Source organism: Bufo gargarizans, chromosome 6 (genome assembly GCF_014858855.1).
Source record: "Bufo gargarizans isolate SCDJY-AF-19 chromosome 6, ASM1485885v1, whole genome shotgun sequence".
In the NCBI taxonomy this organism is placed as follows: domain Eukaryota; kingdom Metazoa; phylum Chordata; class Amphibia; order Anura; family Bufonidae; genus Bufo; species Bufo gargarizans.
This window is the reverse complement of record NC_058085.1, coordinates 60,598,746-60,612,157: the sequence shown is the minus strand read 5'-3', so window position 1 is coordinate 60,612,157 and position 13,412 is coordinate 60,598,746. Positions and strand designations below refer to the sequence as shown.

Below are 13,412 nucleotides of genomic sequence, written 5' to 3'. Positions count from 1 at the left end.
TTTTTTTTTGCAGACCCATTGTAACAAGGCCTATTCTTGTCCACAGGACATGCTTAATCTTTTTTGCAGGAGAGCGGAACGGACATACTCGATGCAGACAGCACACAATGTTTTGTCCTCATTTTTTGGGCCTCATTGAAATGAATGGGGCCTGCATCCTATTTGAAAAAAATGTGGATCGAACATGGAGCAAAAATATGGTCGTGTGAATGTGGCTTTATACGGTAAATCAAATTGAAATGCCAGAAACCATCACATGCAGGCCTGCAACTGGGAGGTCAAGTGGTTTTCCGAGATTTTAATACTGACAACCTAACCTCCCAATAGGTCATCAGTATCTGATCAGTGGGGGTCAGACACCCGGGACACCCGCCGATCAGTTGTTTGAGAAGGCGCTGATTTATGCAGTAGCGCTGCGGCCTTCTCACTGCTTTCCCTAGGCCGAGGGAACAAACCTCCAGCAGATGTGGCTGGGAAATCTACAGTAAGTGAATTTAAACATACGTCTAGCCTAAGATAAAAAAGAAATAAAAAGAAATAATATAAGGGCAGACTGGAAGGACCAGGTGGTCTTTTTTCTGAAGTCAATCTTATGTTTCTACGTTTTTCTTAGTGATAGCAGAGGCTTGTTGTCTACAATGTGCATTACAAACCACATCCTGCTCCAGGTGTCGGGGCCTGATTACATCTACTTAACCCTCTCTAAACCAAAAGTAACAGCTAATACAAGACAAAATACATATTAGGCCTTATGCACGCGACAGTTGTTTTTCTCAGCCTCCGTTCCGTTTTTTTTGCTGATGGGATGGGGCCCCATTCATTTCAACGGGTCAGCAAAAAAATGCTGATAGTTCATCCGTTTGTGTTCTGCGTTTGTTGTCTGTGTTTCCCTTCAGCAAAAAAAAATAGTGCATGTCCTACTTTTTTCACATTTGCGGACAAGGCATTTATTACAAGGGATCTGTGGAAAAAAACGGATCGCAAAATTTGCGGACGCAAAAAACAACTGTCGTGTGCATGAGGCCTTAGAGACATTCTCACAATACAAAATGCTATAAAAGAGGTTCATCTTTTTTGGCAGACCCCCTCCCCCCTTGTAGCCGGACCTGCAGAGGGAAGCACACTTATCTGCTCCCCTGCTGTCAACATACGGTTTAACACTGCTGCAGCCAATTGCTGACTGCAGCGGTGATTTGCCCCCAATTGGTGAATGCAGGTCACTGCTGCGGCCAGTTACTGGCTGCAGTGGCATCAAACCGGATGTTGACAGAGGGGGACCTGAGCACTGCAGCAGGGGGGAAGAGAGGGAGCCAGGACCCAAAGGTGGGGAGCCAGTAAGTATGACCATAAGAGGGTCTGCTGAAAGACTCCTGGGAGATGAACAAACCTCTTAAATCCATACTTAATTGGCAAACTACATACTGAATATCAGATAATCAATAAAAATATAGAAAGTACAAAAGTGTATCCGTACCCGATATCCAAGTGTAGGATCCAGAAAAGCTCCCTGGTATGCAATTTTATGTTCCCAATCACCACCTCTACTTGGGAAGCTTTCTCCGACCTCATTACCTGTAATGTATAGACATAACCTTGATGTACTACAGAAAGCCGCCAAGGCGCGGCATTCACAATTGGGAACATAAACTGCATACCAGGGAGGCTTTCTGGATCCTAAATTTGGATACCAGTCTCCCAACTGGAACGTTTATAATTTGATTACAAGTAGTTGGCCATTTAAAAGGGTTTGCCAAGATTTTAATACTGATGACCTATCCTCTGGAGACACCGGCGCTTCTGTGAGCGCCGCTGCCTTCTCTGTGCTTACCAAGCACAGCACCGTACATTGTATAGCAGCTGTGCTTGGTATTGCACTCAGCCCTATTCATTTTAATGGGGCTGAGCTGCACCTAGGCCACTAGAGCGAGGAACGTGTTGTCACTACGAGGAGGCAGCGGCACTACTCAGAGCGCAGGTGCCTTGTCAAACAGCTGATTGGCGGGGGTCAATCCAGTAAGTATAACCAGTAGGAGGGGCCCGGCCATTTTGGGGGGCATTATAAGGGTTGGATAACCCCTTTAAATGCAAGGCTTTGGTGTCACTGAGGGTGCTGCCACACGTTCAGATATATCATGCAGTTTTTGAAGCCAAAACCAGAAGTCGATTCAAACAAAGAAAAGTAATATTGGCCCTTAATACTATCTCTCCTTTTATGACCCACACCTGATTTTGGCTCCAAACCTGCACATGTGGCAGCATCATAAGAACATTGATGCTCTCGCTCGAAACGCGTAAGCAGCTTTCAGCTGTGGCCTGCTACGTTTTTAACGATTTGGCAAGTAGTGGATTTTTTATGAAGCGCTTATGGTTTTTCATCTAGTTCAGACATCTTTAGATGCCCTTGTCTAACTTTATGCCCCCTGGTTGGCTTACTTTCAACCAATTTTTGAACCAAACCTTTGGTGAAATATTGAAAATTAAAGCTATGCCCCTTCCCACTGGACCACATTCCCTTTTCCTCTAAGTTATGCCCCTTGTCAAGCAAGACAAAAAAACAATAAACCTGGAGAAAGACATGTACACCAGCTTGATGGCACAAATATGTTGTCACTTTCTTATCGGTGAGAATGCAACCTCTGGAATCCTAAAACTGAAGGCATCTCGATCACCTTTCTTCAAGTGAATGGGGTTGTGTTGCAGTTTCCTGCTCAGCAGGGTGGCCAGGATCAGCAAACCAGTGCATGGAAAATGTAGAATTTAGCACTGCAACCCCCTCATTCTCAGGATACATGGGGGTCCCACAGGTTTCAGCCCAATCCTAAGCAGCCACCAGATGGTGAACTCTTCTCATGGCCAGTCTTTACAATGATACATACAGCTTATATGTTCACTTACAGATGTAAACTGGATGTTGACAGGATCATCGCAGGATATTTTCTTCTGTAAGTTGTGCAGCTGCTGAACAAACTGAGTGCTCCCAGCATCCATTACTTCTTGGAACTGAAATGCACCTGGAAACTTCTTATCCAAGACTATAACAGTCTTCAGGTCGGGAAGTCTGAAAAACACCAAATAACACAGAATCAAAACCAGACATTTGCTAGATCAGGGATACCCAACCTGAAGCCCTCCATCTGTTGCAAAACTCCAACTCTCAACATGCCCTGTCCAGGCCTGCTGGGAGTAGTAGTTTTGCAACAGCTGGAGGGCCACAGATTGGGCATCCCTGTACTAGATGGTGGTGACCAATATACATTCTCCAGCTCTAGCTTACCAATAATAGGTGGACTCTAGAATAGGTCCACACTCTATCATGTCTTCATCCTATCAGGGCACATTAACAGGGATTTTCTTTATCAGACCTTTCAAAGTTTTTTTTTCTATGAAAAACGATAGGCCAGGGATCGGCAACCTTCGGCACTCCAACTGATGGGAAGCTACAACTCCCAGGATGTACACTTACTCGGCTGTTCTTGTAACTCCAAAAGAATTGAAAGGAGAATTCTGGGAGTTGTAGTTTCAGAACAGCTGGAGTGCCAGAGGTTGCTGATCCCTGTGATATGCTATAAATTTATGATTGGTGGTGATCAGGAGGATCATACATCGACTGCCTATCGTGAAGATAAAGAGAACAAAGGGGTCCCCAGAGGAGAAGAAATCAGAGGCTTTCTTGCAGTGGTGGTCATTACGTCCTTGTTATTTGTAATACAGAATACAATACCCTACAATGATAAAACTGTATTCATGTAGGAATAGTTATGATATAAACATACAGTACATAATATAATACTGCACAATGATAAAACTGTAGTTATGCAGCAATACACTAGTAGAAAATGAAAAAGAGCACCTGGAAAACTTAATGTGATAGAGATGAGACTGAGATTATATACTGGCTGACAAGTATAAACTGCTAGTGGTACTTGGTCAATGGTCACACAAGGTGTTGCCCCCTTTATTTTGGGTTCTGCAGCAGGGTATATGTTGAGTCAGGGTCACACTAATACTGGGTGGTATCCCCCCTTGCTGCGATACAGGGGGCCACCAGCCTTTGGTATGTCCAGGACATCATAGAACCAGTCCTACAGACTTTTTTTACTCTTGACGAGGTTTTTGAACAAGATAACGCCCCCACACACACACACTGCCCGGGCTACATAACATGCTCTTCAGGGTATGCAGCAGCTCCCCTAGTCCGCTCCATCACTAGATCTCTCTCCTCGAGAATGTCTGGGACTGAGTGGGGTGATGGGTCTCCCATACACAGCAGCCAACAACCACCTTGGCTGAACTACGGTTTTAAGATGAAAGAGCTTGGAATGACCACAGGAAGATATCTAGCATCTGTATGACCATTACCATGCCAGAGTGGTCCCCTGTATTGCAGCAAGGGGAGATACCACCCAGTATTAATGTGACCCTGTCTCACCATATACCCTGCTGAAGAACCCAAAATAAAGGGGCCACCACCAAGCACCACCAGCAGTTTATACTTTTTCAATCTCAGCTCTAATGCATTAAAGGGGTTGTTCACTAATAGGGACCTTTTCTGGAGACCCCCCTCCTCCAACATGGCTAGATCAGCAGTGGAAATTATACTTACCTGATCCCTGCCGCTAGGTTCCAGCTCCTTCTCTTCAGGTCCTGGGTCTCCTGCATGAACATTCAGTTTGACACGGGTCACGTGGCTGTTGTAGCCAGTGACTGCCTGCAGCTGCAATGTATCACCCATTGCGTCACGTCATCCAGTGAGATGATGCAAGGGTGACTCATAGAGATGATGCAAGGGTGACTCATAGAGATGATGCAAGGGTGACTCAGAGATGATGCGACTCCTAGTTTTGCTCATCTGTAATACCACCATGCTTCTGCCCTCAGTAATACTGATCCATCTAGTGCCCGTAGTGTCTGATAGGAGTTCTTATAACTCTCTACGGACATTTTGATATGTGAATTGTAAGGGGACATTCACACAACAGATTTTACAGCAGAATTTTGGCATGTACAGCAGGGCCACGGCCACGGCCTTTCTGCCTTCCATTCATTTCAATGGGAGGCACCACTGAGGCTCATGGAGCGGCGGCTTAAAGCCGCGGTGCACCTATTAGCCATTGTTCTGCGATTGAGGTGTATGAAAGGCAGAAAAGACGTGGGCGGGTTTTTTGAGGAATTTCGGCGTGGCTGTCCACGCCAAAATTCAGTTGTAAAATTTGTTGTGTGAACATTCCCTAAGTTGAAAGTAATGTGTAAGGCTATGTCCACATCTGCATTCAGTAAATCCAATAGTCTGTTCTGGCAGAGTAGCAGGCTTCCAGAACTACTGTTTCCGGCATAGTCAGACACGGCTGTGGCATGCAGTAATATTTTTCTATCAGAAAGCCAGCATTCATGCCAGAAACCCAACAATCCCATTACAGTGAATAGGGATCCGGCGTGGTGTCTGGCTATGCTAGATATGGTAATTCTGGTAGTCTGCTCCTCGGCTGGAACAGATTACTGGATATAACTAATACAGATGATAATCTAGTCTTAGTAACGTGTCTCCTCTGTATTGACCTCGGTTATAGTTATCTACCTTATCTGCCAGTCATGAAGGACTACAGGATGCCAACAAGTAAAGGGTGAATCAGTAGAAGTAATAACGTTTATGGCATCAAATATCTGAAAGGAACTTGTCACTGGGTTTAGGCCACCAAACCACCACCATGTTCTTATACAGCTGGGGTTTAGCTTTTTAAAGATGTCACTGTGATAGCTAAAGAAATCATCTCAGATGAGTCTGGCGGCCTTGCGCACATGAAGCCAAGGGCACTACAGGTCACTTCATGGTATACGTAGTGAAGCGAGGCGTACTGTCCTCGGCTTCCTCTGTGCAAGAGCTGGACTCATCATCCAGACTCATTCCAGGTAAAAGGTGATTTCAGAAGTTAAAGATCAACAGGGTCCTTCATGACAGAGAGCTATGTGAGGGAAAGGAGGGGGGATCTAGGCACAGGGAGAAAAGTCAGGTGTAGGAAGAACAGTCGAGGCATAGGGAGAGGAGTCCAGGTGCAGGAAAAAACAGTCCAGGCATAGGGAGAACAGTCTAGATGCAGGAAGAATAGTCAGAGCACAGGGAGAAAAGTCTAGATGCAGGAAGAACAGTCTGGGCTCAGGGAAAGGAGTCAATGTGCAGGAAGAACAGTCCAGGCACTAGGGGAAGAATCCAGGTGCAGAAAGGACAGTCCAGGCACTAGGAGAAGAATCCAGGTGCAGGAAGAACAGTCTGGGCACTGGGGGAAGAATCCAGGTGCAGGAAGAACAGTCTGGGCACTGGGGGAAGAATCCAGGTGCAGGAAGAACAGTCTGGGCACTGGGGGAAGAATCCAGGTGCAGGAAGAACAGTCTGGGCACTGGGGGAAGAATCCAGGTGCAGAAAGGACAGTCCAGGCACTAGGAGAAGAATCCAGGTGCAGGAAGAACAGTCTGGGCACTGGGGGAAGAATCCAGGTGCAGGAAGAACAGTCTGGGCACTGGGGGAAGAATCCAGGTGCAGGAAGAACAGTCTGGGCACTGGGGGAAGAATCCAGGTGAAGGAAGAACAGTCTGGGCACTGGGGGAAGAATCCAGGTGCAGGAAGAACAGTCCAGGCACTGGGGGAAGAATCCAGGTGCAGGAAGAACAGTCCAGGCACTGGGGGAAGAATCCAGGTGCAGGAAGAACAGTCTTGGCACTGGGGGAAGAATCCAGGTGCAGGAAGAACAGTCCAGGCACTGGGGGAAGAATCCAGGTGCAGGAAGAACAGTCCAGGCACTAGGAGAAGAATCCAGGTGCAGGAAGAGCAGTCTGGGCACTGGGGGAAGAATCCAGGTGCAGGAAAAAACAGTCTGGGCACTGGGGGAAGAATCCAGGTGCAGGAAGAACAGTCCAGGCACTAGGAGAAGAATCCAGGTGCAGGAAGAACAGTCCGGGCACTAGGGGAAGAATCCAGGTGCAGGAAGAACAGTCCGGGCACTGGGGGAAGAATCCAGGTGCAGGAAGAACAGTCCAGGCACTAGGAGAAGAATCCAGGTGCAGGAAGAACAGTCCAGGCACTGGGGGAAGAATCCAGGTGCAGGAAGAACAGTCTTGGCACTGGGGGAAGAATCCAGGTGCAGGAAGAACAGTCCAGGCACTGGGGGAAGAATCCAGGTGCAGGAAGAACAGTCCAGGCACTGGGGGAAGAATCCAGGTGCAGGAAGAACAGTCCAGGCACTGGGGGAAGAATCCAGGTGCAGGAAGAACAGTCCAGGCACTGGGGGAAGAATCCAGGTGCAGGAAGAACAGTCCGGGCACTGGGGGAAGAATCCAGGTGCAGGAAGAACAGTCTGGGCACTGGGGGAAGAATCCAGGTGCAGGAAGAACAGTCTGGGCACTGGGGGAAGAATCCAGGTGCAGGAAGAACAGTCTGGGCACAGGGAGAAGAGTCCAGTTGCAGGAATAATAGTCTGGGCAGAGGGAGAAGAGTTTGGGTGCAGGAAAAACAGACCAGGCACAGGGAGAAGAGTCCAGGCACTGGGGGAAGAATCCAGGTGCAGGAAGAACAGTCCGGGCACTGGGGGAAGAATCCAGGTGCAGGAAGAACAGTCTGGGCACTGGGGGAAGAATCCAGGTGCAGGAAGAACAGTCTGGGCACTGGGGGAAGAATCCAGGTGCAGGAAGAACAGTCTGGGCACTGGGGGAAGAATCCAGGTGCAGGAAGAACAGTCCGGGCACTGGGGGAAGAATCCAGGTGCAGGAAGAACAGTCTGGGCACTGGGGGAAGAATCCAGGTGCAGGAAGAACAGTCCGGGCACTGGGGGAAGAATCCAGGTGCAGGAAGAACAGTCTGGGCACTGGGGGAAGAATCCAGGTGCAGGAAGAACAGTCTGGGCAGAGGGAGAAGAGTCTAGGCACGGGGAGAAGAGTCTGCTGTGTGACCTCTCCCCGCCCTACTCTGCTTGATTGACAAGTCTCAACCCGTTAGCATATAGGGACCGACCTGTCAATCTAGCAAAGCACAAAAGGGAGAAGCTTTAACGGCAGACTCTTCTCCCAATTCCCAGCTCTTTTTAAATAATGTGTTCTCTAAACATTGCAGCTCATAGTTCAGGCGGCAAGAACCTGATAATTATAAAATATGCCTTTACATGTTCAAAAGTGTTAAGCACTCATAAGAGACCCAGACCATCCACGGATCTACTGAACCGATCACAGATCAACATAATACCCCATACTGTACATCTACCTTGTTTTGGAGAGGCTTTCCTGTTCTCATAGAGACAAAAACAATATACCGTATATGCCTCCTGATGTAATGCAGCTCACAATAAACAAACGCGGCCCTATCTGGGAAGGGTTTCTTTTAATCACCAAAATAAAGCCTGTTTAGGCTAATGCCCTCACTTGTCCCAGATAATAAAACTTAACTTTTACTACCATTAGTTAAAACACTTTACTAAATATAAGTGGATGTGAGCAAAAAACTAGGTTAAAAGTATCTCATGCCCTGTCAGTGCTGAAGCTTATTTCTGCGTCTGCGATGTCAATCGGGGGTGCCCACCCCATGCCTTCACATGCTTGAACTCTGCTTTAGCAGGCCGGTGCAGCACCGTCCTATATGTAGTGAAAGGAATAGTGGCAAACAATGTTTACTCTAGGATAGCTTCACTAGTGATTTGCTTCACTAGTTGCCAGAACTGACTCGGACATAGGAATCTAAAAACACTGATTGCTGTCCCCCAACTGGCTTCATCAGGGGTAACGAACAGAGTTGAATAAAGACGCCATCCTTGAACCTTATAAAGGCTATCTCCACCCTAACAACAGGCTGGAGAGCCAATGAACACATTGACTGTGGGAGGGAGGGTCATTTCCTAAATTGTCCTGCCAATGGAAAGGCCAAAAGTCACAGTGACTCGTATCACCGTCATCCAGATGGGTGTGACTTTGAGATAGATGAGTCCAATACCTGCGCAGAGACTTACCTCCTGCCAACACCGCTGTACTGCCCTGCGGCTGTGCAGGAAATCCAAAACGAGCCGCTCGTCCCAGTGTGCATGCGCCAACACTTAGACTCAGGGCATGCTCCTCCGCCCCAGTGCAGCTGCGCACGGACTTAGTCTTAAGCCTCACAGACGAATCGCTCGTTGCAGTGCGCATGCGGCAACACTGAAACTCCAAAATTGAACCGCTCGTCCCAGTGAACATGTGCCAACACTTAGACTCAGTGCGCGCTCCTCCGCCCCAGTGCGGCTGCACACAACCATAGTCTAGCATGCCCAGGACCAAACGATCATCCCAGTGTGCATGCGCCATCACTTAGACTCTGGGCACGCTCCTCTGCCCCAGTGCAGCTGCGCACAGACTTAGTCTCTTAGCATGGGCTATAGAGTTGTGCGCCTGCGTTAACACTTAGGCTCTGGGCGCATCCTTCAACCTTCATGCGGCTGCGCGAGGATTGCTGCACGAGGATTTAGTCTCTCAACGTGGGCTATGGAGTGTATGGGCATGTGTCCACACTTAGGCTCTGGGCGCATCCTTCACCCTTTATGCGGCTGCGCGAGGATTGCTGCGCGAGGATTTAGTCTCTCAACGTGGGCTATGGAGTGTATGGGCATGTGTCCACACTTAGGCTCTGGGCGCATCCTTCAACCTTCGTGCAGCTGCAATTGAGAGACAGGGACAAGTGGGCCTACAGTGTCAGAACTTAATGCAACCAGATAATTCGCAAATTATTAATCTCTCTAGTTTTAGCTTAGAGGACAAACACTATTAGCTACTTAAAAGAGGTCTCACCCCAACACCAAATTTTGAGTGTTTTTCTTGGGTGAAGGATGTGAACCTCTTTGCAAGAGAATTACCTTTGCATAAAGTTCAATTCTAGAATCCCTTGACTGTGAGAACCAATACAACCCTGAGTGTATAGACCCCCCCGTTGTCATCACTCAAACCACGGTCCAAATTTACACCACCGTTCTCACAGTTGGGAGACGTTCGTAAATCTGGTGACCAATGACCTTAGAACCATTAAGACACCTAGATCTGTAGTTAACAACAAGCTTGATCCGGATGAAATAACAGCTCTTGCAGAACTAAGGGTTAATAGTGAGCTGGTAATAAAACCGCCTGATAAAGGCGGCAATATAGTAATTACGGAGAGACAAATGTATGAGGACATGGTCATGACGCTGCTAAAGGAAACTCAGAGATACAAAAAAATTAGACACTAACCCCAGGGCGCGTTACCAGGAGGCGCTCAGAGTCATCCTCACAGCAGCTAAGAGGGATAATATGATCTCAAAGGATGAACACACATTCCTGTGTAATCCTTGTCCAACTATTGCAACTCTGTATGCAATTCCCAAGATACACAAGCAGAGACGGCCTATACCAGGTAGACCCATTGTATCTGGGAACAATACTCAGTCAATATGTAGATTTTTTTCCTTTCACCCTTTGTTCCCTCTTTACCGTCCTATATTAGAGATACCAAGCATGTGGGCACCAGATTACAGGAGACTCAGGTTCGAGATCACACCTATCTTGCCAGCCTGGATATCGAGGCATTATACACAAACAGTAGGCATGATCTGGGAATACAGGCAGCAGCCTCCTTTTTATTCACAAAGGGCACTCAATTTCACGCTCATAGTGAGCTGGTACTTACACTATTACGTTATTTAATGGTTATTTTTATTTACAGCAAATTGGCACAGCAATGGGGAGTAGTGTGCACCAAATTACGCAAATCTTTTTTTAGGGTGGTGGGAGAACACTATTGTTTTCACTGAACACTTTCAACAATACACTGAGCACATTTTATTTTTATTTTTCATAGATGACGTCCTGATTCTATGGGACGGCACAGTGGCACAGTCTAAACACAAATGATATAGGCATGACGTTCACTTCAGAGATACTTGAACACTCTAACATTTCTTGACCTTAGAATCTCCATTGACTCTGGTGGCCACATCAACACTGAAGTATATCGGAAACCCACGTCTACCAATAACCTTCTACATTGACAGACTCATCATACCCACTGGGCAGTATATTAGGGCACGTCGTAACTGCTCGGATGACTCTTCGTTCCTCAGGGAATGCAATACTCTGTTTGAAAGGTTCCACCAAAGGGGGTATCCTAAAAAGACCCTACACAAAGCCTCCTTCAGAGCTAAGAGCACACAGGAAGAATGTATGTCTATGACTTTGCCAGGTTGAGTACTGTATGTCTGGTTATATACCAGCCTCTGAACCTTGGATTATATAGAGACAATGTTCATTCCCTGAAGATAAGGGCACTATAGGGAATGTTTCCCCACATCCTATATATAAGGGTACGATAGGCAATGGTTTCCCGCATCCTATGTATATATGACAGCAAGCCCCAAGATAAATCTGCCAGTTAGGATTGAGGATGGGTGACCTACGGCAGTAGCAGTACTGCGCGCCGGGAGACTAGGTCCGTGCGCAGCTGCACGAAGGTTGAAGGATGCGCCCACAGCCTAAGTGTTGACACAGGCGCACAACCCTATAGTCCACGCTGAGAGACTAAGTCTGTGCGCAGCCGCACTGGGGCGGAGGAGCGCGTCCTGAGTCTAAGTGTTGGCACACGCGCATTGGGATGAGCGGAACACTGGGACGAGCATGCGCACTGGGACGAGCGGTTCGTCTGTGAGGCTCAAGACTAAGTCCGTGCGCCCTGAGTCTAAGTGTTGGCGCATGCGCACTGGGACGAGCGGCTCGTTTTGGATTTCCTGCGCAGCTGCAGGGCAGTACAACGGTGTTGGCAGGAGGTAAGTCTCTGCGCAGGTATTGGACTCATCTATCTCAAAGTCACACCCATCTGGATGACGGTGATACGAGTCACTGTGACTTTTGGCCTTTCCATTGGCAGGACAATTTAGGAAATGACCCTCCCTCCCACACTCAATGTGTTCATTGGCTCTCCAGCCTGTTGTTAGGGTGGAGATAGCCTTTATAAGGTTCAAGGATGGCGTCTTTATTCAACTCTGTCCGTTACCCCTGATGAAGCCAGTTGGGGGACAGCAATCAGTGTTTTTAGATTCCTATGTCCGAGTCAGTTCTGGCAACTAGTGCAGCAAATCACTAGTGAAGCTATCCTAGAGTAAACATTGTTTGCCACTATTCCTTTCACTACATATAGGACGGTGCTGCACCGGCCTGCTAAAGCAGAGTTCAAGCATGTGAAGGCATGGGGGGGGCACCCCCGATTGACATCGCAGACGCAGAAATAAGCTTCAGCACTGACAGGGCATGAGATACTTTTAACCTAGTTTTTTGCTCACATCCACTTATATTTAGTAAAGTGTTTTAACTAATGGTAGTAAAGGTTAAGTTTTATTATCTGGGACCAGTGAGGTTATTGGCCTAAACAGGCTTTATTTTGCTGGTCTAATGCTGCCAAAAGAAGATTTAGAATTTGTTATCACATGAACTTCTATCAACCTCTTAAGTTAATCAGCTCATCTTACACACGATCACCTTGAAAGGGTATAAATTGGGTAGACCGGTTGCAGGGGAGGTATTTTATTTTGAGGAACTGTTAAACAGCATACAGTTTATTACAGAAGTATTTTGGCCATTTGAGAGATATTTTCATGTACTGGGCAGATGATCAGAAAATGTCATGGTGACCTAGAAAGTCCTCACGGGATGGAACTCCCACTATAAGGAGAGACAACAGGTGTAACACTGCAGGATTATACAGGCACGTCATGGTACAACTGCTAAATTATAAACGGGCATCATGGCAAAAATATAAAGGTGCATCACCATGGTAAAATTATACAGGTGCACAACCACAAAACTATACAGGCGCACCATGGCAGGATTATAAATGTGCACCATGACAGGAATATACAGGTACACAATGGCAGGAGTATATAGATGCACCACAGCAGGATTATATAGGAGCACCAGAGAAAATCTATCCAGGTACACCGTGGCAGAATAATACATGTGCACAATGGCAGGATTATATATGTACATGATGAAAGGATTATACAGGTGCACCATGGCAGGTTTATATACCATAGGTCCACCATTACAGAATTACACTACGTGCAGAATTATTAGCCAAATGAGTATTTTGACCACATCATCCTCTTTATGCATGTTGTCTTACTCCAAGCTGTATAGGCTCAAAAGCCTACTACCAATTAAGCATATTAGTGATGTGCATCTCTGTAATGAGAAGGGGTGTGGTCTAATGACATCAACACCCTATATCAGGTGTGCATAATTATTAGGCAACTTCCTTTCCTTTGGCAAAATGGGTCAAAAGAAGGACTTGACAGGCTCAGAAAAGTCAAAAATAGTGAGATATCTTGCAGAGGGATGCAGCACTCTTAAAATTGCAAAGCTTCTGAAGCGTGATCATCGAACAA

At 46.9% G+C, this 13,412-nt stretch overlaps 1 protein-coding gene across 1 annotated transcript in view; it reads right to left on the bottom strand.

Annotated features, from left to right (window-relative positions):
* The window catches only part of ACSF2 (acyl-CoA synthetase family member 2), a 170,414-nt gene that overhangs the window by 59,852 nt on the left and 97,150 nt on the right, over nucleotides 1–13,412 (bottom strand). Inside the window, exon 6 of the mRNA XM_044300135.1 lies at nucleotides 2,896–3,058. Within this exon, the coding sequence (XP_044156070.1) occupies nucleotides 2,896–3,058 (163 nt within the window). The remainder of the gene's footprint in view (nucleotides 1–2,895; nucleotides 3,059–13,412) is intronic.